General features: G+C 36.8%; 1 protein-coding gene across 1 annotated transcript; it reads left to right on the top strand.

Annotated features, from left to right (window-relative positions):
* On the top strand, positions 1–27,957 carry ITM2B (integral membrane protein 2B). Its single transcript, XM_025478328.3, has 6 exons — positions 1–306; positions 21,651–21,779; positions 23,467–23,673; positions 25,365–25,475; positions 25,916–26,066; positions 27,211–27,957. The coding sequence occupies exons 1-6, from the start codon at positions 190–192 to the stop codon at positions 27,294–27,296; spliced, it is 801 nt and encodes a 266-aa protein (XP_025334113.3). The 5' UTR covers positions 1–189; the 3' UTR covers positions 27,297–27,957.

Below are 27,957 nucleotides of genomic sequence, written 5' to 3'. Positions count from 1 at the left end.
AGCTGCGAGGCTGCGGGAGCGGTGCCGCAGTCGCCGCCTCAGCCGCCGCGGAGCCGCTCGTCCGTCCCGAGCCGCCGCCGGAGCCCGGCCGAGGAGGCTGCCGCCGGAGCCCGCCGCCCGCCGCCCGCGCCCCGCGCCCCGCGCCCGCGCCCGCGCCCGCCGCCCGCCGAGGGCGCCCCAGGCCGCGCCATGGTGAAGGTGACGTTCAACTCGGCTCTGGCCCAGAAGGAGGCCAAGAAGGACGAGCCCAAGTGCGGCGAGGAGGCGCTCATCATCCCCCCCGACGCCGTCGCGGTGGACTGCAAGGTCCGGGGCCGGGCCGGGCGGGGGCGGGGGGCCGGGCGCCGCTCCTCCCCCTTCTCCCCCTCCTCCTCCTCCCCCTCCCCCCTCCCCCTCCCCCCTCCCCCTCCCCCCTCCCCCTCCTCCGCGGGGCCGCGGCGCAGTCGGCTGCGGCGGGAGGCGCGTGTGCGCCCGCGGGGCCTCGTTCCGCCTGGACGCGCCCCCGCCCGCGGCGCCGACCCCGCGGCCTGGGGCGGCTGACGTCACCCGGGCCGCCGCCTGCCCTCGTCCCGGGCGGGGGCGGCGCCGACTCCTCCACCTGCGTCCCGGCGGCCCCGGGGGCGGCGGGAGGGACCTGCCGGGAGGGGCGGCGCGAGCGCGGTCCCGGGGCTGCCGGGGACGGGCCGCAGAGCCCGCGGCGCCCGGGGGCCTCCCTTGCCGTTGCTGTTAGTGTTAGTGTTAGTATTAGCATCAGCATCATTAAGTCCCTTATGATTATTATTGCTAAATCCTTTGTTATTATAAAATCCTCCTTTATTATTATCAAATCTTCCTTTATTATTATTATAAAGTTCTTTTTAAAATTCTTATAAAATCCTCCTTTATTATTATAAAACCCTCCTTTACTACTGTTATTATAAAATCTTCCTTTATTAATATTATAAAACCCTCCTTTACTACTATTATTATAAAATCTTCCTTTATTATTATTATTATAAAATCCTTTATTATTATAACATCCTTTTTAAAATTTTTTTTCTTTTTAAAATTTTTATTATAAAATCCTCCTTTATTATTATAAAACCCCCCTTTATTATTATAACATCCTTTTTAAGATTTTTTATTATCATAAAATCCTCCTTTGTTAATTATTATAAATCCTCCTTTATTACTATTATTATAAAATTCTCCATCATTATTATAAAATTCTTTATTATTAATTATAAAATCCTTTATTATTAAAAGTTCTCCTTTATTATAAAATCCTCCTTTATTATTATAAATCCTCTATTATTTTATTTTACTTTCATTTATTTATTTTACAAAATCCCTCTTTTAGTCCTTATTTATTTTACAAAATCCCCTTTTTAGTCCTTCCTTCTTCTTTAACAAGATTCCCCCTTCTGTCCTAATTTATTTAGTTACTTAACAAGACTCCCCCTTTTAGCCCTAATGAAAAATCAGGAGCAGAGCTAGAACGGTGCTAACTTTCAGCGGATTCCTGCAATGATTTATTTAGAACAAGCTTGTGATGGGCTCAGGAGTTAGAAAGGAAAGCCCCACAGCCTATTTTCCACGAGATCTTCTGGAGGCCGCGCAAATTCAACCCTGTAGAAATTAACTGTGGGAGTTATTTAGGTTGCACGACTTTGTTTTTTCCTTAGTGTTTCTCAAGACCTGTTAATCGGTAGGGTGAACTTAGCTTTAGCTTCAAAAAAACCCAGTAGTCGTGTGCAGGTGGGAGTAAGAAGTGTAATTTTTTAAAAATACAGTTTAATGAAAATTACCTGTTGAAAGATGTGACAGTAATATTCTATTAAAAAATTTGAGATGGTGATGTTACCCTGGATGTGCCTGTACTTTTTTTTTGGGGGGGGGGGGATGTTCTTAAAAACGTCAGGGGTTGATTTTTAAATGACTGCCTTTCCTTGAAATAGGAACAGTGAAAAAAAATTAAAAAATAAAAAAAAGAAAAGAAATAGGAACTGATTGAGTGAGCTGATTCCCTAAAAAGATTAAGAGTTTTGGTACTGGTACTGTTTTTCCGAATCCATTGCAAACAGTCTCAGTTTTAAAAGAAAATGTTTGGAATGCACAGAGGGATAATTCCAGTAGCAAATTATTATCTTAGCTCTATGTTTATCTAACATTCATTGGACCTAAAATAGATTGTCAAGTGCCCTGTCATAACAGTCACAGATACATAATAGAGATTTTAATCTTATTATATATCTTTTTTAAATCCTGTAAATAAATATAATTCTTCCCCTTTAAAAAAAAGAGAGAGAGAGAGAGGGAGAAAGCATCGGATGATGTCACTCCAGAGGGCTTTTCTCTTTTCTCCGTATTGAAGGAGATTTGGAACTCGGGATAAAAGTCAGAATTAATTTGCTAGACAGCTTTACATTCTGACTTTTGATGTTTTCTGTCATTTCTGAAATGTTAACCCTGTTTTTAGACACTCAGTTTCACCATACTCAAATTTTGTGGTCACAGCCGCTGTGAAAAATAGCCGTTGGTAGCTCTGTGCATTATTTTCTATTTTGATCTTCTTAGATCCCGTATCCAAATAAAAATACTGGCACTGAGCTGTGAGGGCCAGCGTATTCCTTTGTAACCACGCAGCCGTCACGGATGAATAGGCAGAGAAAAAAAGGACGGATTGTTTTTCTAGCTATAAAGCTCAAAGCCGCCTTTTCTTCAGTGAGTGACAAAATATTGCTCTACCTGAAGTGTAGAATCCTAATCGTCAGTCACTTAACGGTACATGAAAACTTTGCTTCACAACAGACCTTGTGAAGGAACTTCCGATCCCTTCGTCTGAGCTTGGGCTGTGATTACATAATGTGCTCTAGCTCCTCGGGGTGACTTTATGGCAACCCCGAGTTTGCCCGGATTCTGCACAGAATCAGCCTTCCATGTGCTTGCCCTGGGGCATTTCCTTGCCTGCCCGGTTGGTTCAGAGAATCAAAGTGAAGCTAGTTATGGACCAGAACTCCCCAACAAGAAGTTTTTAGTACATTTAAAGGGCTCCTAGACCACAATATCTAGAAGCTATTTGTTTCTCAAAATGTACACTTAGGGGTCACCTGCCCTGGTGTCCTCTTGGATTCTGGTTTTAAAATGCAGAGTCTGCTACCTTAGAATCTACCAAAGAATTCTGGTCTCTCTACCACCAAGAATTCTGATCACGCCAGTCAGCTGTCTTATGTAACACACATTCCGGTACTTCAGTGTTGCTCCTGTCTTTCGCTCTTTCTTTAGCTCTTTTCTCATTGCAGGTGGAGAACCCTCTGAAAGCAGTTCCATAGCCCTGTGTTTCAGTCTTGTCTCTTGGTGGCTGTCAACTCCAACTGTCCTGTCTATTGATGATCTCAACTAGATTGCTATTTACTATTCGTTTCCTACAATTTCCCCTTAATTTTTCCCCTTCCTCTCTCTGCCTGTCCCTACTGGCACACAAAGCTCAGAGATAACGGAAATAGCAGAGTATGATCTCTGGTTTTTTTTTTGTAACAGGCAAATTTGAAATTACATGCATGTTTTATGTTACAGGCGGCAGTTCTTTCATGTTTGTGTCTATAACTTTGAGCTTTGGCAAGCTGTTATATCTTTGCAAATATCAAAGAAAATGCTTAATGTACTGAGTCAGAAGTCCCAGTTTTGTCATTGCATAACTGCTTGATCTTAGACTTAAGTTTTCACTTTCCTTATCTGTAAAACGAGAAGGTAGGACCACATAGTCTGTAAATACTCTTCCAGTTTTAAAATTCTATGAAGATGTTAGGATTACATAACTATATTTGGCAGGAATTAAATTGTTTTAATTGTGGAGAAATAACAACTACCTCCTCATCCTAACCAGACTGTTTGCTTTCGTCTTCCCTGTGTTTGGCATGTTACATTCCTTCTTCATACTAAGTAGCAGTGGGTCAAAGAGAAAATAAATGGACCAAGGTAGTATGTAATAAACCAAATTTTTATTTCGGGTTACCTTACTTGAGAGCAGTAGTTGTCAACAGCTCTTTTTTTTTTTTTTTTTGTAATGCCTGATTATGAAACACCTTTCCCCATATCAAGACCCAGAAAGCTTAAATTTGCTTCATAGGTATCCCTGCAAGCCTTACTGCGGAAATACAGTGTTGCTGCTCCTCTACCTTGCATTGTAATTGTACAGGTTAAAGGGAGAGAAAAAGAAAGTGCTTGTGTAGGAGAGAAGATGGGGCCGCATGGAAGTGGGAGAAAAAAAGTACAGGACTACTAACCCAGTTAAGTTTTGAGTTACCCATTACAACAAGGCTCTTTGGACCCTAGTTCCTTACACTTTCTGGTATTTCCTGTATGCATACATACATAGGAATGATGGGCTTAGTAATTTAGCTTTTTGGTGTCTGTGCGTTTTTTGTTTTGTTTTGTTTTTTGGGGGGTGGGGGATTGGGGATAAGAAGGAACAATATATGATGACATTTACTGAAATGTGTTGACCTTTAGAGAAGAGATTGGGAGCTTGGTTCTTTTTAAAGGAAGTACATATCATTACCTAGTTGTGTAATTTAGTGTTTGTAAACAGTTGCCAGTAGAAACTTAGAGTCCTTACATTTTGGTTCTCCCTGAGAGTATTGATAGCTGATGTGTGAGAGCTCCATCCTGGGAGATAAATTTATTGCTCCTGTGCATAGCACGTGAGTTGGCAGGCTGGGTGCCCCTGACCCTGCATGTGCGTCCCTCACGGGTTCCTGCTGCTGCTGCTGCTGCTGCTGCTGCGGAGGGTGGACAAAGGTTGGACGAGCTTGCGTATTGCACATTTGGAGGACAAGTTACCTGCTTGGGCTTCACAATGTCACCTTAAACATATTTTGTCTGGACTAAACAGAATTGAGTATATTATTAGCAAAATCATAACCCCGTAAGATGTTATGGAATTTAGCTCTGCTATATAAGAGGTTTAAGTGAATGTAAGTTTTTTTTTTTTTTAAACAGAAGTATCTCTTAGAACACATGGCACAGGCTTATTTAAGTTGATGGAGTATTTAACTTATAAAGTTTTGATTATGTATTATCACTAAAGCTTGACTTGCCTTAAATGTTCATCCAAAGTAGTAAGTCATTCTGGGACATTTTATTTCTCTTGTTCTATATCCATAATTTAAATATCTGGGGTGTCTTTTTTTTTTCCAAGAAGAAATACTTTCTGATTTCGTATTGTAACTAAAGTTATTTGGATTGCTATGTATATCATAGTGCCAGTAGAGGAAGATCCAGACGATATTTAGGTCTTTACAAATACAATATTGATGAATTCATCCTCCTAAACGCTTAGGTTAACTTGGAAATTTTTATTAGAACGCAGACTGGAGGAGTTAAGGACTTTGCCATCAAAGAACTTTCAGGTCATAACTGCTGCCTGTTAAAGGATTTGACAATTCTGAATTTCTCAATGAGGTGGTTTTTGTCCAAATGATACAGAAGATAGTGACAGTGGAGCTAGTTCTTCAAGAAGCTTATGTATAAAGTTATTTCCTGGCTCCCATTTTCTTTGCACAACAGTGAATGTCTTTTACAGGGTAGATGGCTGAAAGTTGAAAATTAGAAATTTTATTGCAGATATGACCTAAGAACATCATTAAAAAATCATTTAATTGTGATTATCCCCTTTAATTAGTGTTTATGATACATATTCTTGATGGCTAAAGATAGCTATAATGTTATAATCCTCTTTCATATGTTACCAACAATTGAATGAACAAAATTATTTTCAACAATTAAAGATTTCTATAAAGCTCTTTAATTGATTTGAGGGGAGGAAGGAACTTTATGAACTATTTCTATAATTCTACCATTTGGGGAAAAATCCGTAAGAATGAACATAGACTTTATTCTTAAGCAGAAGAACCTTAATCTTGAGTTATAGAAATGAAGAGCTTACTCTTATTTTTATAATAGAGGGATACTTTAATTTTTCATTTAATGTCTTATCTTTTAGTATTAACAAGCTTCCAGCAGTAATTGTATGACTTAGAGCAAATGTATATATATATGTAATGTATCAGAAATGAATATAAATAAAATTTGCCTAACTTATAAATACATTTTTGAGTTAGATATCTAGGGAATTTATTTGGGAAATAGACATGAATTATGGTGTTAGATATCAATCAGTACTTGGAGATTTTAAAATATTTGCATAAACTTATTGACAGTTGAATTTCATACTTTAAGAAACGGTTTTGATGGACTTCTGTATATTTGGAGATTTGTTTTAATGCCAAAATTTTTAAAAGTTTGTCTATTTTCCAGAATGTATGAAGAATAAAGCTTAAATCTTGAGTTGTTTTCTCTGCTTTAAGTGTGATTAGCATGTTTAAAATTATTTCATATAAAACCCAAAAAGGTAAGTTGCATAGTTAGGTGATTACTTGAATCACTGCAGCATCCAAAAGAAGACCGAGCTTTAGTGCTGGGAAAGCTGATTCCCAGAATCAGTCTGTCTGCATCAGCATTTCTTAAAATTCTCAGCCAACCTTTGTAGCATTTCTGTTCTGCTGTATACCCTACTCTGCCAGTTCTTACCTTTCAATTTATAGCTTTCTCCTTCAGTTCATTTTTTCCTTGCTTCCCAAGCAAGCTCTCAGCGTTAGCCAGGGCAGTGCTAGACTGTTAAGCAGAGATGGCAAACTCAAGGCCCCTGGGGCCCAAGCAGAATCAGTGAAGCTGATTTAAATATATATGTATTTTAAAGATTTTTATTTATTTATTCCTGAGAGACACAGAGAGAGGCAGAGACACAGGCAGAGGGAGAAGCAGGCTCCAGGCAGGGAGCCCGATGTGGGACTCGATCCCAGAACTCCAGGATCATGCCCTGGGCTGAAAGCAGGTGCTAAACTGCTGAGCCACCCAGGGATCCCCACGATTTAAATATTTATTTTTCATTAAAAAGAAAAAAGGAGGATCCAGTATTGTTTGGTTCTCCAGTCTTTAAAGGGCAAGCTAGAAATGGGGTTTTTACTTGAAACTTGAGTATTCACATCTGACTTACACAGGAATTTCAGGTAAAAATACGGCCTGACGTGGGCCACTGTTTGAATCTCCCTAACAGTGGAAAGCCCAGCTGGCAAATTATGGCCCACATGTCCAGATGTGGCCTGCTGCTTGTTTTTGTAGGGTCCATGAGCTAAGAGTTATTTTTACATTTTTAAATGGCTGGAGGGGGGGAGCATCAACCAATTTCTCCCTTTTGCCCCAATCCCCTTGCTCAGTAAAGAGGTACAGTTCAAGAAGCGGTATTGTCAACTTACTGAAACTCAGACTATGCAATTCTACTTTACGGTTTAAATCCCGTCTCTGCCACTTAACTGTGACACAATGGGGTAAGTGACTTCAGCTCTGTCTCAGTTTCTCCTTCAGCAAAATGAGGAATATCATGAACTGTAAAAAGTTCCTCACCATGCCTACAATAGGGTGAGAGTAAGACCCAGTAGACATTAGGGTACCTGGGTGGCTCACCCCCAGAAGCCGCTGATTCTTGATTTTAGCTTGGGTCATGATCTCAGGGTTGAGATCGAGCCTGTTTCGTGCTCCTTGTGCTGGCCCATGGAATCTGCTTAAGATTCTCTCTCCCTCTGCCCTTCCCCACCTCCTTTCTCCCATTTAAAAAAAAAAAAAAAGACTCAGTGGACATTAGCTGCAGTTATTACTCCTACCATTACTATTACTTACAACTACTACAAGTGTCACAGGATTTGGCATTCCTCAGATTGTTAAACAGCCGTGTGATGCGAGAGTAAATGCAGCATCTGTCTAGTTTTCCTGTTGGCTTTGATTCAGCTTTGCAGATGTCACTTGTTTTAAGTAAACTTAAAAAGATTTCTAGAAGTGAAGATAATAAGATAGACATAAAATTCATGAAGCAGAGCAGTTACTAATTTCTGTTTTGCTTTTTAATAGACCCATGCCACAAACTTAAAGCCACTTTCAGATAGGGTGAGATCCTACTGGCAAAAGTTCATGTTGTAACCTGGATCTAGTAACTTGGACAAGTCAGGAGACTTCCCCACATCTCTGTTCCCTCATTTGCAAAATCGACTGGTGGCACCAGCCCTAGAGTGTTGTTGGGATGATATTCACAATGCCTGCTACATAGAAACTAGTTAAATATTAATGCATTTCCTCCATTCCCATCTATTAGAATAAAGTCCCACTCCCCCCTCCCCCATTCTTGTTTTGGGGTTTACTTCTGTTTATCCCTATGTCACATGTCAGTTTACATAACAGTATTGTTAAATCACCCTCTCCAAGGTATTCTGCTGAAGAGTCCTTCCTGTAATGGAAGACCCTTAGTAGTTGTATCCATTTTCACTTAAAAGTGGGTATTTCTTTCTCCATTACATAAAGGATGTTGATAGAATTCTGTAAATTTAATTTTGGGTTTTACCAAATAATACTTAGTTTTGTTGTTGTTGTTGTTGTTTTGTTTTGTTTTTATTTAGATTTAATTTATTCATGAGAGACACGGAGAGAGGCAGAGACACAGGCAGAAGGAGAAGCAGGATCCCTGTGGGGAGCCCAGTGCGCGACTGGATCCTGGGACCCCAGGCTCACACGCTGAGCTGAAGGCAGACACTCAACCTCTGAGTCCCCCAGGCGTCCCAATACTTAGTTTTAAAATACAAATAGTCCTGCCCTATCACCGAGGAACCCACTTTTGAAAATTACACTGTAGTTATATACAGTACAATGCTGATTGAGTGTACAGTTACATAATTTTAAATATATGCACCTGAATAACAACCCAGGCAAGATAGAACATTGCTTTCAAATCAGAAAGTGCTCATGTCCTTTTAGACTCTGTCCTCTCCCCTTAGAGGCAACCACTAATCTAATTTCTATCTTTGAAGATTAATTTAAGGCAATTGGGTTCACTCCAGCTTCTAGGCTTTATGCAAAATAGAAAAAGGGTGCCCTCTGTGGTTTTGGTGAGCAGAGTACAAACTGGATTCTGGCTCTGTTGATTTCCTCGTACGCAGGACAGTCTGCCCAGCCATATAATGATCCTAGCTTCTTATTTCTATAGATCAGTGGTTCTCAAACTTTTTGGTCTCAAACCCCCCTTTGTACTCTTAAAAATTGTTGAGGATCTCATAGAGGTTTTGATTTGTGTAGGTTATATCTATTGATATTTACTATATTAGAAATTAAAACTTTAATTTAAAATAGCAATAGAATACCTATATCACATTACCGTAAGTTACCATAAACATGTAACATTTTTATGAATATTAAAATTTTCCAAATAACCAGAAATTTTTAAGAAGAGTAAAGGTAACACTTTTGCATTTATGCAACTCTACTGAATAGCAAGTAGAAGACTATTAATAATAGCAGATTCACACATCAGATTCTGTGGTCAGCCTATTGTGCTATCATACATTCAGCTTCTGGGAAAACTTTACACTAGTCAGAAAGTGAGAATGAAAAAAAAAGTGTCTTATTTTTATTTTATTTTATTTAGTTTTATTATTTTTATTTTTGTTAGGAGAATAGTTTTGACCTTGTGAAACTCCTAGAAGGGTGTCCCTGGATTACATTTGGAAAACACATACTCTATATATTTGCTTATGCTGCTGTTGTTGGTTTTTGTTTTTGCAATTTTAGATATCACCTACTGGCTTCCTAATATGGAAAGTGAATATTTTACCTCTTATCAATTAACATACTAAAAACATTCCATCTTAAGGTATAGTTGTGGTTTCTGGTTTTATTGATATTCCATGCTTTTATTGTAATTGATATAAACATTATTAAACCTGGGTAATGTAGTATAACTTGGTTCTATATCTTTCCAAATCTCTTTATTTTCCCTGGATTTATTAATTGGTCAAAAGGATTGCTTTAATTTTCTGTGTACTTTTTGCTACTTCATCCTCAGACTTTGACAGCAGTATAATTAATTGCCTTTGTGTATTTACAAACTTATTAGGAAATACCGCCAAGAAAAATACAAAACTCAATAAGTTACCTAATAACTTATTGAGTTTTGTATTTTTCTTGGCGGTATTTCATTTGTCATTCTTCGGTCTACCATCCAGACTGGTTGTAATCTAGGCATATTGCTATCCAGACGCCTGAGAGTAATTACCATCCTGGAATTGAATTGGCTTTGTATTTATCCTGTGTTGGATCTGCAGTTTTATGAATCTGAGAAAAAGTATCAGATTAAATTATTTTTAAAAAGATTTTATTTATTTATTCATGAGAGACACAGGCAGAGGGAGAAGCAGACTCCATGCGGGACTCGATCCCGGGACCCCAGGATCAGGCTCTGGGCGGAAGGCAGCCGCTAAACTGCTGAGCCACCCAGGGATCCCATCAGATTAATTTTTTAAAAAACTTAACATATCTGGGAATCTAATCTGTCCTCACAGTTAATTGGTAATTGATTTGGGTATAAAATTCTATGTTAGCATAATTTTCTTTCAGCAATTTGATGGCATTACTTCATTATCTTCTGGTCTGATGTCATTCTGATTCCTGGTTATTTGTACATGACCAATTTATTTTTGGGTTTTTTTTTTTCTTTCCCTCCAGAAGCTTGAGATTTTTTTTTCTTTATGCTTCTGGCTTTTGAAATTTTTATTGATGTAGTTTGTTTGAGGTCATTCATTTCCATTCTCTGGCTTAAGATTTATTGATTTATTTGTTTATCCCTTTATTATTTACTCTGTCGAGCTTTCAGGAAGAGGTAAACATTATCATTTAACTGGAAATCAGTCATAGGACTGCTAACTGCTGTCTTGCTATCTTTTTAAAGATTTAGTAGAATATTTCCTTTAACATTGAAAGTAGACTTTTCATAATAGATACAAATGGAAACCATTTTTGTCTACATTATTATTATTAGCCCTAGTTGTTTGTTTTTACATTTATTTACTTATTTAAGTAATCTCTACACCCAATGTGGGGCTCAAACTCATGACCCCCAAGATAAAGAGTCACATGCCTCTTCCATCTGAGCCAGCCAGGCACCCCATATTAGCACTAGTTGTAAGGTCAGACAGGATGGCCTACAAAGTACATGAAGCATCTTTTGGTGTCTCTCTTTACAGTTCCAAGGCTGTCTCCCTCATGAGTTATTTTAGTGACCACTTACTACCAATTTTGTGATTTTGCTTCATGACTTTGTTATTCTACTTAAGTTTCATTATTGTAATTAATATCTTGCCTTTTCTATTTACTTTCAAATGCTTATATGCTTGTAAGCCGGAGTTAGTTTACTTTGTTTTTGTTTCACGTGCATATGATTTTAATATTCCTGTTACTGCCCATTGTAATTTGATGAACAGAGAAAAATCCTATTAATTTTTTCAACATAATAACACTACTGTTGTATAGTTAATACATGGTGCTTATTATGAGTGTAGCTCAATTTAGGTAAGTTCATGATAGCAGAATTCTGTGGAAGCTGAGGCTAAGTCATTTCTGATTGGATATGAGCATTATCCTATTGTGACATGGTGTCACTTCACTTACTATTAATTTGCATAAGCTATTATTTAGTCAAATAGTTGATATAATAGCTTCATGCTTTTCCTTCCCTAAGATGTACATGTAGAGGACATTCAGGCCTTATTAATTTGAGATGCTACACAAATAATTTTACTTAACTACTTTGGGCCTCATTATATTTATCTGTAAAATGATGTGTTGCACTAAATGTCCTTTCATGGTCCTTCCATAGTTGATCTTTTTTTTTTTTTTTTCCTGAAAACTACACTGATCACATATTCAGAGGCACCTTACTTCATGGCCAGACACTATATTATGAATTTAAAAATTACTAAGCATCCCAGTTTTTAAGTAGCACCTAGTATAGCTGAGAGAGACCAACCGGTAGGCCAAATTAATCACAGCCTACTTAAATGTTACAAGTCACAAGAAAACAACACCCCTGGATCTAAGAGCCTGGAGAGTGGTGGAATAAGGGAGCAAGATCTAGTAACTACTGATTGTGTATTGTACATGTACTTGGTGCTGGGCATAGGTTCAAAGTAATTTTTACATGTTCACGATAGACAAATATCTCTGATCTCAAGAACTGGAATTTTTTTCCAGTAGTCATTTTGTCTAACTTTAAAATAAACTTGGACAGAAAATGTCACTTTCCACATTTAAATTTTTTACACTTTTAGAAGAATATACTTAGATTTTCTTTTATGAAGAGTTCTGCACTTTTGTGCGGCCCAGGTGGCTCAGCGGTTTAGTGCCGCCTTCGGCCCAGGACCTGATCCTGGAGTCCTGGGATTGAGTCCCGTGTTGGGCTTCCTGCATGGAGCCTGCTTCTCCCTCTGCCTGTGTCTCTGCCTCTCTCTGTGGGTCTCTCATGAATAAATAAATAAAAATCTTAAAAAAAAAAAAATGGTTCTGCACTTTAAATGGAATTACTCATATTTGAATATGAATGTGTAATTATCTCATTGAATGATATTAAAATCCAAGATTTATACAAAAATGATTCCAGAACAAGTTTGCTTTTTTCCGCTCTCTAATCTTGACACTTAATTTTATAATGAATTATAGGGAATAGAACATTCCTATCACACTTCAAGTTTTAAGAAAATAAGAGTTGATATTCTTATTAGGAACAATAGGAACTCATAATTTAGCTGATGGCAGAAAAAACCTATCTTGAGCACTTTATCTTTAGTAAAAGCTATGATTAACAATAAGTAACAGTTCTATATAATGCTGTTGACTACATATCTTTAGATCTCACCAATATGAATTTGAAAATCTGGGGCACCTGGCTGGCTTAGTCAGTGATGCATGGGACTCTTGATCTCAGGGTTCTGAGTTCAAGCCCCACATTGGGTATGGAGCCTTAAGTAGGCTCTACTTAAAAAAAAAGCAGGAAGAAAGTCTCCTGAAATTTTACTTCCTAAAATAGAAAGTTCTCTTCAGTGTAGATGAATAAACACCTTGAAGAATAATGGCTGTCTTTAAAAAATGTAGAAAAAGGAATAGAGAATGGTTAAGATATTCCTGTATTAACATTCTGCTTTGTGTCAGATACTCTACTTGTCCCTAATGATATAAAGTAATTAAGTTGTGATCCAGCACTAAAAGCATTTTAGGTGTTTTTTTTTTTTGCTAGTTCTGACCTATTTTTTTACCCTAAGCCTGTGCCAATTTTATATAATGCCAATATTTTTTTTCAGGTTTCATAATATTTCACAATAGTTTAAATATTATGCAATGGTTTAAAAATCTCATTTCTTTTTTTTCTGTATTGCAGCTGTGTATTGTAGGATTTGTTCACAAAAAAAGGACATTAATGAAAAATTTGTTTTATAGACATTGTATTTTCTGTTGATTTCTCACTTTATATTTTTATTATTTATTATTATTATTTTAAGTAATCTTTATACCCAATGTGGGGCTTGAACCTACAACCCCAAGATCAAGAGTTGCACACCAGGCACCCCAGTTTCTCAGTTTTAAACCTCTTTAGTCCAAGTGTAAAATAACTCTATTATCCATATGATTCTGAGCACTTGGAAAATGACTTCCTTTTTGTGTGCCAGACACAACATTTGTCACATGGACTTTTTCACCTTAGTTGAGATAGTAGCAGTCTTATTTGAAAAGTAAAATGAGAAAGCATAATTCAGTTACTAATTTAAATGAACCAGACAAAACGTCGACAGATGTTGATGTCTTTATAGATTTTAGCTTTTTAGCCATAGATCTTGTGTTAATATAGCAGAATATATATTTGATAATCAGTGCTATTAATAATGAACAGATCACTCCATCACGTCTTTTTGATGCCTCCATCCTTGGGAAAGAAAGCTAATGTGTAAGGTGAATAGAACATGTACCAGAACATGTACCAATGGTAAATGAAGGGCACTGGTATTCTCCGTAATACTAATCTGTTGGAGCCGTTACCTACATAACTTTTGTGGATCTAAGGATATAGCTAGGAAAGCATTTTGGAAAATTTTTAAGTAGATCTTAAATGATAACCAGGATTTGTTTGTTGTTTTAAAATTCTTACTGGAATGGGAAGTGATTTAATTTTGCCCTTAAGTACTGTAAATCTTTTTCCATTTGGCCTTTTCAGGATTCTGTTGTAGATTGCTTTTTATTGGCTTCAACGCCAGTGGATACTTCAGCTTAACCTTTCTCAGCTAAATCAGATGGTGGTGGGATAGTAATAGCTATCTATTGAGCACTTACTGTTTACTGTGTACCAAGCAATGATGTAAATATTTCACGTTTCCTTTCCTTACAACAACCCTGTGAGATAGGTGCTATTATTAATCCATGTTTAGGATGGCATAATTAAGACATAAATTAAACTTGTGCAACTCTTTCCCTTCCTCCAGGATTCTGATATTTTTCATCTGCTGTCCATCTTTTCAGTTTTGTCTTCTGTCCTTTCCAGCTTCTTTAGGATCATTTACTTGGGTCTTAGGAAAAAACTGCTATTGTTCTTAGGTTTTTTCTTAGGTTTTTTAGGTTTTTCTTAGGTTCTTAGGTTTTTTAAAGATTTATTTATTCATGAGAGACACAGAAAGAGGCAGAGAAACAGGCAGAGGGAAAAGCAGGCTCCCCGTGGGGAGCCCAATGAAGACTTGCAGGACTCCATCCTAGGACCTGAGCCAAAGGCAGACGCTCAACCACTGAGCCACCCAGGGGCCCTAGATGGTATTACAACCAAATGGCCTTCTGTCGTTCTCACTTTTTAAAATCTTTTCTGGGAACTAGAAGTTGTCTGGAAAAGATCTTGGATTCCTGTAGCTCTCCACCCTTGATTTTCTCTGGGCTCATTCCATTCCACCTCTTATCTGTCACCATTTTGGTCTGCTGATGCCTTCCGAATTTGGATTTGATGTTTGTAAGAAAATGCCTGTTGTGTCATTTAAAATATTAAGGTTCTTTATTCAGAATGTTAATCCAGTCTGAAACTCAGAAGTCAAAATCCTTAATATGGGCAATGATTTAAACTGGTGGTTTTATAAAGTCAGGTTCATAGAAGGACGTATTACCCAGTCACAGCAGAAAATGAAGATCAAGGTTCAAAACGAAGCAACAGAGTAGAAAAGAATTTAGTATGTTGAGTCTTAAACTGGGGGAAAAAATTATGAGTTGAGAAAACTAAAACATTGATTTGTAAACATTTGAATCAGATTTTTTTTTTAGCGTTGGCAGCAAATTCTGTATTTTGGAAAATAGTATATTGACCAGCCATGTCCATGGGCAGCTGCCTGTGCATCTCCATAATTATCCATATTGCCAAATGTATTTTAAAAGTGTACATGTTTCTAAATAACTTCTATTTCTGAAGGTTCAGTAAGTAGTTCATGCTGCTTTGAGTTGAATAAATTGTATTGATATTTTTGTATTTCTGTCTCGTTTTTATGCTTAAAGCATTTTTATGCTACCTCTCTTTCCCTCCTTCTTCCTTCCCTCCCTCCTTTCTCTTCTCTTCTCTTCTCTTCTCTTCTCTTCTCTTCTCTTCTCTTCTCTTCTTTCTCTCTCTTCTCTTTTCTTTCTATGCTAATATAATTTTTAACCCTAAGAGAGATTTTCTTCTGTATTCTGGTTCCTATAGCTTTGTGATTGCATTTGGCTATAATAATCGCATAATAGTATATTTGAGAGCTTTGGAAAAAATGTGTCTTCATTCATTCTATAAAGAAGGCTCAAATAGAAGTGCCTGAAGATGTGAAGTGATTTGTTAGTATAGGAACAAAATCAAAATTATATGAAAACCCTTGTGTTTTGTCTGAGTTAAGTTTAAATGGAAGCACATTTACTGAAGCCTCTTAGGGAACTGACTGAGGTGACCTAATTCTTAACTAATTGAAGTACCAGAACAGAATTTACCCTTCATTTTGCTTAAAATAAATTGGTTAAGTAATTTTACTTTATCATATGATGATAAAATTTATTTGAACCAGAAATTAGTGCAGTGAGAAAGCAAGAATGCTTCCAAAACCTGTGTCTTTTCATAGTACTGTAGAGGGGTGATTATAGGCCAGCGTGTTGCTTCAGTGTCTTCATTTATAAACTGGGATAAAAACTTGAGGTTTTATTGGAAGATTAATGAGATGATAATTGTACAGCACCTGTGGGAGTTCTTTTACCTTATCAGCATAATTTAAGGTGTACCAGTTTTATTGTAGTACAAGGGGAGGAAGTGTCTCTGTGACTTGTTTTAAATTAGGCTAGGTAAACTCCTATACCCTGGCAAAGAAGCCCTGTTTATTATGAGTGATTTCCCTTTTTTTTTTGGTTGTTGAGTTTTGTTGTTGTCCTTGATTTATGAAATAACTCAGGCATATAAGACCAGAGAATTTGTAGTACCATTTGATATGTTTTTAAAGTCTAAAATATCATATACTGGTAATACCCAACTTGCCTTAAAAAAAAAAAAAATCCTTGGCATTATGTGTGTGAGAGCTTCAAATCAACTATGCTAATTGATTTTAACTATTATTATGTGAACCTATAATACTTCTCTACTTGATGGACATGTAGGTTATTTCTAATTTTTTTATTGACCATTCTGCAGTAATCATTATTGGACCTTTTTCTTTATGTACACGTATAAAACTTTATCTAGGGCCATATTCCTAGGAATGAAAACTGTATGTGTGTCTTTAATTTTATTAGATACCACCAGATTTTTCTCCAAGCAATTATTTTTTTAACTTTCTTTTTTTTTTTTTTTTTTTTTATGATAGTCACAGAGAGAGAGAGAGAAGCAGAGACACAGGCAGAGGGAGAAGCAGGCTCCATGCACCGGGAGCCCGATGTGGGATTCGATCCTGGGTCTCCAGGATCGCGCCCTGGGCCAAAGGCAGGCGCCAAACCGCTGCGCCACCCAGGGATCCCAGGAAGTCTCCAAGCAATTATACCAACTCCTGCCAACTTTAATTACCATTGCTCCACACTTTTCCTGGCACTTCATGTTGTTAGACTTTCTCTTATTGCCTGGTACATTGGCACTCAGTTGATTCCCTTCCCCCATCACTTCCTGTATCGAAATATAATTTACACACAAGAAAATTAGCCCATTCTATCTATATGACTTGATTGAATTTATGGTAATTGTATAAAGCTGTATATCCCCCACCATCAAGATAGGAAACATTTAAAAAAAAAGAAGATAGGAAACATTTCATTATCCTAAAAAATTTCCTTATATGTCTTTAATCCCTTCATCAGCTCTTGATTATGGCAACCATTGAGCTTCTTTTTGTCATTATATTTGCCTTATCTGGAATTTCATAAAAATGGAATCATGCAGTAAGTAATCTTTTATGTTGGATTTGTTTCAGTTAGCATATTTTTGATTCAGTATGAATATAGCACAGTTTATTCATTTATCACTTAGTGGATAGCACAGTTTATCCATTCATCATTTAGTGGATATTTAGAAACTAGTGGTTTCTAGTTTGGAGTTATGAATAACAGTGGTATGACTAATCACATATAAATCTTTGTCTCAATTGGTTTTTAATTACTGATCTTCAGCAATCTTGCTGAACTTTAGTTTGAATCATTTTACTTTCTCAGATTTTCTAGACAGTGATATTATTTACATATAATGATAGTTTTGCGTTCTTTTTTGTAATCTTTATATCTGTTCTTGTGCTTGTTGATTATGTACTAGCTAGGCTCTTTAGTATAATGTTGGATGGAAACAATCAGTTTTAGTGGGCAGCGCTCATAATTTCTGACTTGAAAGGTTAATGGTCTAAGTCCGAAGTTTCACCTCTTTCCAGTTAGCAAAGAGATTTTTATTATAAATGGGAGTTTGTCAGATGCATTTTTGACACGTTTTGGGATGGTCATGGGACTTTTCTTCTTAAATCTTAATTTATGTGGCCTTTTCTTTAAGCTTACTTTATCAAGTGTTAATCATTTAAAATATACTTTGATAATAATTAAAACCTTTTCTGTTTTCAGTATATTTTAATGCTTTGTCCATGACTCAGATTGTAATACTGTGTCATTTATCTCTCATGAATAATGTTAATTTTGACTGTAAATTGCTTAAGACATGAGCCATGTCTTAATCACATTTGGATTTCCCATAGGATCTTGCACAGTATATTGCAAGTAATAGGTCCCAATAAATGTTGAACTGGGCTAATAAGTACTTAGGCCTGTTCTTTGCTAAATAGCCACTATCTGTTGTGTGTCATGAATTTTGATGTTGCCTCCACCCCTCATTATCATGCTGACTGTTGATGTAACTTTTATTGGTCATTAAAGAAATAAACAAGCTTTGAAAAACAAATCGAAATTTAATTCACTCATCAAATATTTGTTGAGTGCCAACCAAGTATTGAGCTTGGCTTGGAGCTACCAGTAATGCAAAATAAATATGAATGGATAGTCAGAAGAACCTTTATAGCCTAGTAGGGAGAGAGAAGATTCATGTGTGAATTACTCTAATGAAGGGTGGAAAATGATCACTAGAAATTAAGAGGAGGAAAAAAAAGAAATTAGCTGGAGTTTGAGGACCTGATAGCTCTTTTAGGAAGTACATGACTGTGGTGCATGGATTTGGGTCTATAATGTGGCAATTCAGAGACTTAGTTTCTGATTCTTAAGCCATGGTTCATATTGTTGAAGTGCCGAATAAATGACCTGTAGGTAAGTGAAACATTTTATAAATTAAATTCCTAGAGAAATTTAATTTTTTTAACTGTCATGGTCCAGAAATGTGATTTTTGAATGAACATGAGAATTCAAACACCATAGCATGATGCATAAAGGCCCTTTGTGATCTGCCCCAGTTACCTCTCCATTCTTATTTCTTGTACCCTCCCCATCATATCGGATGCTCCAGCCATAGCACATGTGGCCTTTGGAGATGTGCTTTCTGGTTCCTTGATTTTATTCATTCTTTGCCCTAAATATAATGCCCTTTAACTCTGTCCTCTGTGTGGATAATGAGCATTTGTTCTTCAACATTCCCCTCTAGTATTTTCTCCCCTGGGAATTCTACTCCAAACACTATCCATTTTTCTGTGCTCTACATTCTTCTGTCCATTACCATGTTTATGTTCCCTTTGTATTTACTTTCCAAGCTGATCTAAATGATCTCTTTCTTGGCGGGGGCTCTATACCAGTGCCTAGCACAGCTCTTTGCCAGTGGTAGACATTTATAATTTGTTCTTGAAATTTGCTCACCAGTTAAAAATGATATATTAAAAGGTCTGGAAACTTGTCATCAATTTGACCATTGGGGCTGCATATTTTTTTATAAGCGTCTGCTCATGGTCTTTGGATACATTCGTTTGTGTGCTACTAGAGAAGGGAGTCTGCCAAATAGGGTGGGTGTTGTAAGCACAGTTGACTGTTTCAGCAGCTGATACCAAATGTTTGGAAGTGACTGTTTCCATCTGTCATTTTCATGCCCCCGCCCTGCCTCCACCCTAAAATTATTTATGCTAGGAACTGTTTCTTATCTCCTTAGGTATTTATATCAGACAAGGGCTCAAACAAAATACTAGACTTTATCATTCAAGTTTCATAATTCCTTACAAAGTTCTCGTAACTTTCTGTTCACAGATGGAGTATCTTACGTGGCTTAATAAGGTAGTCTAGGCTTATTCTTTTTACATACTACTTTGTAGTGCACTTGGCCTTTTTTTTTTTTTTTTAAGTTTTATTTATTCATGGGAGACACAGAGAGAGAGAGAGAGAGAGAGAAAGGCAGAGACACAGGCAGAGGGAGAAGCAGACTCCATGCAGGGAGCCCGATGTGGGACTTGATCCCAGGACTCCAGGATCACAACCTGGGCCAAAGGCAGGTGCTAAACTGCTGGGCCACTCAGGGATCCCCTGTAGTGCACTTGTCTTATGTCCATGTACAGTACATTGGCAAGTTCACCTGCAGCAAAGTGTAATGCTCCTGCACTGTTTGATCTTGTCCTTAAGTTAAAAGGCATTTGTTCTTAGAGTGTTAATAAATTCTGTGTTTAAAACCTCAGTTAATCTAGTTGCACACCATCCAGCCCTAAAGTGTTCTTGGTTGCTTGGGACATCTCAGTAGTATCAAGTCGAAATTCCTCATCTTAGCATTGAAAACAGGACTTCAGCTTTCTTTCTTTCTTTCCCTGCCCCCCCCACCCCCCTGCTTTCATTCTTTCTTACTGTATTCTTGCCTCAACCGTATCTTGCCTTGTTGATAACAATTTTTCTTCTTTTTATATCCTATTTATTGGTAGAGGTGTGGGTCAAGTCTCCTTTCTCCCTTACTCCATCCTATATTGTTTTCCAAGCAAAGATCAGTCATATACTTGAGAGGCTGTGTGTGTGTGTGTGTGTGTGTGTGTACATATATATGTACACACACACATATATATATTACTAGAACATCTTTTATTATGTTGTTTTCAAGTCATTTGCAGTTTTTCTTTTGCTGTCTCTATGATATATCTAGAACCATGAGTTAGGTAACACTAGCAGCTAATCTCATTTGTCAGCTATTTGACACGAACCTGGGTACAAATCAGAAATTAGCTGCAGGGATCCCTGGGTGGCACAGCGGTTTGGCGCCTGCGTTTGGCCCAGGGCGCGATCCTGGAGACCCGGGATCGAATCCCACGTCAGGCTCCCGGTGCATGGAGCCTGCTTCTCCCTCTGCCTGTGTCTCTGCCTCTCTGTCTCTCTGTGACTATCATAAATAAATAAAAAAAAATTAAAAAAAAAAAAAGAAATTAGCTGCAAAACTGAAGTGATGGAGTAATGTAACTGAATTAGAAGGACAGAGGGAGTATTGAAAGGACTGAATATTGTTACCCCATTTGACATTCTAAGGCTAATTTATTTACTTGAGTGGATCAGAATCAAAATACTTACTAATTATGTATCTCTTGGCTTTTTAAGTTTTTTTCTGTTGAATATTTTCTCATTTTTCTGCTGCATCTATCTTAAAAATAAAGACCTTTGTAAAACTGGGATTGATTGATTGATTGATTGATTTTAGGATAGGGCTGTAAGATTATAGGATTATTTTTAGATAAGTATGTCCTATTTTTTAAGACTTTAATTGTTTAAATAATTTATTTCATATTATTTGTTCTGTCCTTTATTTTCCTGTTACTTTTTGTTGTATATTGTTAGGAATGGTTTTATACATGCTGTGAAATATGAACTACCCTATAGCAAGCTAATACATAGTTTTATAATTCAATGTGATATACACAGAAGTTGTAGTAGGTTAGGCTTAGCACAATATTTCATGACAAAGTTGTATTGTAGACTCTTCTGAATTTTTAAGTGTTAGAAGACATTTTAATCACCAAAAGTTGTGCACAGAAAATAGAAATTATAAGGTATGTTACTGTTCTAGAGGTAGGAATAGCAGAGGTGTTGAGAGTTTGAAAGCAGAACTCTCCCAAGAGACTGATGCCTCCGCTCAGGAGGCGTTGCGGTGAGTCCTGGCACCACCACCTAGTAATTCCTGGGTTGATTTTGATTGGAGACCCGAGTCCTTTGGTCTTTATAACTTTGTTTATAAAATGATAATCCTTTTTAGGCTTTTTAGGCTTCTTTGAATCCTGAGCTTTCTGTGATTCTGACTGGAGACAAAATATTAACCATTGTTGGTCTTTTTCATATTTTAGGACCCTGATGAAGTGGTACCAGTTGGCCAAAGAAGAGCCTGGTGTTGGTGCATGTGCTTTGGACTAGCATTTATGCTTGCGGGTGTCATTCTAGGAGGAGCATACCTTTACAAATATTTTGCACTTCAAGTAAGTGGAAAATGCTAAGGACTTCTTTGCCTTTTCTTCATGCATATTAAAAAATTGGCCCAAGTTTGTTCTAAGCCTTCATTTTTTTATTTGTGGCCTTTGCCATTTGGTAGTCCTATGTTTCAGTTGTGGTTAAAAATCTGAACATGGGTTTGCTGAGTCTATTGGGCAGTCACTAAAAGCAGAATAATGATTTTTTGACACATTGCTGACTAAAGAGTACAGATTATTGTATGATTTTTTTCAAAATTAACCTTCATTTTCCCACTCTAGTAGCTAAGGTATAGTATTATTAATTGCCAATTGAGTCAATACATCGGACAACATCAAATGTTATCATATTGATACACTCTAACTTGTCAGCCAGTTTGGACTCCCCTACAGTAGCCTTTACTCCTGGATACTGAGTTCACTGGCACCACGTCCCTCTGCCTCTTTCCCAGCCATTGGTTCACCCCGTAAACATTGTGTGACTTCGGAAATGATGTTGAAGTAATTTGGGCTGAATGTTGTTCTATAACTGAGTGTTTAATAGTAATCCCAGTGGGTTAAGACAGATTTTTCTTCTGATGATAATCATGATTTATGATCTGTTTTGTGATATATTTCTCTTGACAATAATTTAGTAGGTTTATTTTTTTTTACATCTTAAAATTTGGAGAAACTCTTGACAAATAACTGTCATTAAAATAATGAAACATTCTGCCAGGGGATGTATATAGTTTATGCTCAGTTGGATGTTGATAGACATTACTGAAATACTGGTCGTCTTTTTTTTTTTTTTAACTAGTGATATTTTTTAATGCAATTTTTTTTACAAGAAATATAGTTGACATAGAAAAAAAACTATTTGTAATTCCACCCCCCAGAAATAGTATTTTTGTCTTAATATTTTGTTATATACTCCTAGCCTTTGTTTTCTTTTTAAAAAACAGTCTTTATAATGATTGCTGTAATCTGATATTTCTCAATTATAATGTATATGAAGGAAAAAATCACAACTGTCTATATTCCTATAAAAATTGCAGGAAGGGATCCCTGGGTGGCGCAGCGGTTTGGCGCCTGCCTTTGGCCCAGGGCGCGATCCTGGGGACCCGGGATCGAATCCCACATCGGGCTCCCGGTGCATGGAGCCTGCTTCTCCCTCGGCCTGTGTCTCTGCCTCTCTCTCTCTCTCTGTGACTATCATAAATAAATAAAAAAAAAAAATTGAAAAAAAAATTGCAGGAAAAGTCTCTTTTGGCTAATAAGAGAAAAATCATTTAATCAATGAATCACATCAAAAAGTCTTAAAAGTATATTCTGTTAGGAAAAAAACATGATTCATTTCTGAATATATTCTCTTATAAAAAGACTGCCTACAGGTGGGAATAGGCTGATGTATTTCTTCAGATTTACTTGTCACCAGATGAATAATGGCTTTAAATTCTATTTTTGTCAACTGCAAAAAGTAAAGGAAAAATCAGCTACTTTTCTCCTTCTGAAACCATTTTTTTTAAAAACAATGCTTCAAAACCCCATCTTAAAGAGTATGTTAACTCTGTAATTAAACTGTCTGACTTGTCATCTAAAAGTAAGAGTTTGCCAGCAAAATGCTATTTAGATAGCGGTGGCAGCTTAAGTAATGCTTACATTTAAAAACCTGTCTCCCACTGAATTGCTGAAATAGTGTTTAAACCCTCTGTAGCCAGATGACGTGTACTACTGTGGAATCAAGTATATCAAAGATAACGTCCTCTTAAACGAGCCTTCTGCAGATGCCCCAGCCGCCCGCTACCAGACAATCGAGGAAAATATTAAGATCTTTGAGGAGGATGAGGTTGAATTTATCAGTGTGCCTGTCCCCGAATTTGCAGACAGTGATCCTGCCAACATTGTTCATGACTTCAACAAGGTGAGCCAGGTGTCTGGAACTGGAAGAAGAAGGCACGTTCTTGAATTGATGCTTCTACAGTTTTAATTTCAGCGTTTGCTAATTTATTCTATTTAGAGTTTACTTGTTACTGGAAGAAAAATGGCCTTGGGTTTCTTCTGCCTGACAAGATAAACTGTCCAAATTTGATGAGCTCCTTATCAGAAGCAGATCCTCAGTGACCTTTTCTCCATCATAACTTTGGTTCCCTTTGCCTTGTCTACTTGAAAGCCCACCTCCTGGCTGCTTCTCCTTTGCTAGTAATTGCTACTGTTTCTTATATGCCCCTGTTTGCTTGGATAAGAGGTGATGCATGTTCCTATATCTATGTAGGATTTTCAGAAATTAGTGATTTTTAGTTCTGCATATTTCATTTATCAGTTTTTAAGTTCTCATTCTCCATTTCCCCATAGTATTTTGAATATTGTTACAGGTTGCAGAAAAGATGAAGTGAGAAAACAGTGAATATTCCAAATCCTCCACCTGGTTCCAGAATTTTACCATTTTTCTTAATTTCTTTTTCTCATATTTGACACTTGACCCCTTAAGATACTTGAGCTGTTGTCTCTTCTACAACACTGTATGTCATCTCTGACATCTTTGTCACATCTAAGAAAACAAACATGACAATATAGTATTATTTAATATTTAGTTGATATTTAAATTGCCCCAATAATTTTTGTCCCAAGAATGTTCTGTTTTCTTAAGCTGGGATTCTGAAATTCAGAAGTTCACATATTACCTGTGGATTTTGCATCTGTATAGAAGTTTGCCAGTTTGAATATTCAGGCATATCATTGAAGTTAGCTTTGCAAATACTTCATGCCTGATAAAATGCATTTGATGAATGTTAATAGTTTGAAAAATTATGTATTTCAAGATAATAAACCTACCAAAACAAATAAAGAATGACTAACACTGAGCTCTTAGAAATCTAAGTGTTAACATGGTTTAACTCATTTTAATCCTCAAAACCATCCTGTGAAGCAGTCTTTCTCAACCATAATTGTCCATCTGAACCACAAGAACACAGAAAATGACTTAATTGACTTATTTCAGTTTCCCTAGGAATGATAGTAACTAGTACCATTCTGGATGCATAGGAGAGAAGTTGATTTTTACATGTAATAGATGGGTACCTTGGAGGGTGTTAGATCTTATAAGTGAGAGAACTGACTCTATCTCTTATCAGGTGATAAGGTATTTGCAGTTAATTTTAATAGTTTAAAGTTAATCACTTACAGAAGCAAACCCCTGATAAGGATTTTGTTTACTGGGGCACCTGGGTGGCTCAGTTGGTTAAGCGTCTGCCTTCAGCTCAGGTCATGATCCCAGAGTCCTGGGATTGAGCCCTGCATCCGTAGGGCTCCCTGCTCAGCGAGGAATCTGCTTCTCCCACTCCCTCTGCTCGTCCCCCTGCTTGTGTACACATGCGTGTGTACCTGCCCTCTCTGCAATCTTAAAAAAGATTGTGTTTATTGGTAGCAATAATTTTTCCTCTCATTACTATCTTCTGTTCCTGTCCCACCAAATACTTCACTTGTTGAAATGCAAGTGATTTAAATATTCTAAAGCCAACCCATTTTAATGATACAAATTATTCTTAAAACTCTAGGTGCTGCTGCCTGTGTTATAAATATTAATCTAATGAAAATGTATCTTTGTCTTTCCAGAAACTCACAGCCTATTTAGATCTTAATCTGGATAAGTGCTATGTGATTCCATTGAACACTTCCATTGTTATGCCTCCCAGAAACCTATTGGAGTTACTTATTAACATAAAGGTATAAGATGTTCGAATATTTCTTATTAATAATGCTGTTATAGTTATAGCGTGTTAGAATTCCCAGTTGAGATTTTAGCCCTCTAAGTGCCCATCTTCTGGAAATATAACCAAGAGCTTTGTAAAGAGGAATTAACACTTGCAGTTTTGAGTTTTTTCCTTTTATTATTTTATATTTTGAAATACAATTTCTTAAATTATTATCTAAGTTCTCCTAATGGGCCTGATAATAAATAATAGGCTTTCAAGAAATAATATCAGTGTTGCAAACTATTCAACTCATGGACAGTATGTAAACAAATGGGCATTACTGTACTGCAGTAAAATTTTATTCATAAAAACAAATGGTGGGCAGTAGTTTGCCAGCCTCCATTCCATGCATTATCTCGTCTGTTCAATGTATGTTTGGAGGTATTCACATAATATATTTTCCAAATGTAGGCTGGAACCTATTTGCCTCAGTCATACCTGATTCACGAGCACATGGTTATCACCGATCGCATTGAAAATATCGATCACCTGGGTTTCTTTATTTACCGACTGTGCCATGACAAGGAAACTTATAAACTGCAACGCAGAGAAACCATCAGAGGTAACGTTTTCTACCTTTAAAGTTCTGGCAGAAAAGTTTGTTGTTTCACTTCATTGTGTTGAACTAGATTTAGATGTAAGCCGGTATTGTCTGTATGCTTGCCACAAGTGAGAAAGCAAAACTATACTGTATCATTATATAGTATTTCTAGATTTCCGGAGAATCCTCTAAGTTCTCAATCCACTCTTTTCAGATAGAGAGAATTAGGTGAATGTGAAGTGTCAGTGCCTTAAGATGCTGTTACCTCACTTTTCATGCAGTCACCCAGTCCAGCCTTGCATCTCACTACTTTGGTTCAATCACACCATGCAAGAGTTCTTGTCCAGACGGTGTCTAGAGAAGCTCTGCAGGTGTGTGCTCAAGGATCTGGATTCTAAACAGAGAGTTTGCCTTTCAGATCATATTAAGATAATCACAGTCAGGTTAATTAGAAGGGAATTTGACTGAAGAATTAATTAAGAGCACTGACACAAGTAATGTAGCTTCGCCAAATCATTTAACCTTTTTGTTCTTAAACCTGAAAAACAAGAATGACAGTATCTCCCCATTTCCTTTCAAGATCTTTGTAAAAAATAAAATGAAAGTACATGTGACAAAGCTGTAGGAAGTAAGAAGTGCCACTTGAATACAATGTGGTGTGAGTTTTGGAATTGTGGGACCTAGTGAAATTGCTTTACTGGCTTTTTGTTAGCACTTATTAAAGTTAGCACTTATTAAATGTTCTCTCCTCTCAGGCTAATGAGTCACTTGAAACCTACTGGTTGATTTCTTACATTTAAAAATTATCTTTATAGTTGATCATTTCTTTTTAATAAGCCAGACATAAATATAATGAAATTTACCCTCTTTAGTGTGCAGTTCTGAGTTTCGACAGATTACCATCACAGTCAGGATAGAGAATATTTCCAATATCTTCAAGGTCATAAATTTATATATGGCATTATTATTGGTTACTAAGATCTCTTAAGATACTTGTTTAGACAAGAGAGGAAAATTATTTTTTCTAGTGTTAAAAAATCAAACTATAGAAGTTCATGGAATATAGAGTAAAAAATTTCTATATATATATAACTTTATATAACTATAAAGATGGGTATGAGTTACTAAAGAACCAGAAATTAAAAATTTTTTTCCTCCCAAACAGGTATTCAGAAACGTGAAGTCAGCAATTGTGTTACAATTCGGCATTTTGAGAACAAATTTGCTGTGGAAACTGTAATTTGTCCTTGAACAGTCAAGAAAAATATTATGGGAAGAAAATCTAATATCGCAGCATAACCCCACCCTTTGTATTTTGTGCAGTGATTATTTTTTAAGATCTTCTTTCATGTAAGTAGCAAACAGGGCTTCACTCTCTTTTCATCTCATTAATTCAATTAAAACCATTACCTTTTAAAAATCTTTTCTTCTTTCTAAGTGTGGTGTCTTTTATCTTGAATTAGTAGTTGTATGAAGTCATAGATAATAATACACTTCACCATAGATCTTATGTGTTAGGAAGAACTTAAATTTCTTTAATTCATTTATCCAGATTTTTATGTTTGAATTATGCATTTTCCAGAAGAGGGGTTATCTCAAGAATAATCATATATATGCATACGTAAAAATGGACCACAGTGACTTATTAGTAGTTGTTAGCTGCCCTGCTACTTAGTTTGTTAGAGCATTTGAGCACACATTTTAATTTTACCTAATTAAAATGTGCAGTATTTTCAGTGTCATATTTAACTATTTAGAGTATGATTTCCACCTCGATGTTTTAATATCCTAGACATCTGCTGTAATAATATTTTAGAAAATGTTTGGAATTTAAGGAATAACTTGTGTTACTAATTTGTATAACCCGTATCTGTGCAATGGAATATAAATATCACGAAGTTGTTTGACTAAA

This window comes from Canis lupus, chromosome 22 (assembly GCF_003254725.2).
Source record: "Canis lupus dingo isolate Sandy chromosome 22, ASM325472v2, whole genome shotgun sequence".
NCBI classification, from domain to species: domain Eukaryota; kingdom Metazoa; phylum Chordata; class Mammalia; order Carnivora; family Canidae; genus Canis; species Canis lupus.
The sequence above is the reverse complement of the archived record's forward strand: the minus strand, read 5'-3'. Positions and strand labels throughout refer to the sequence as shown.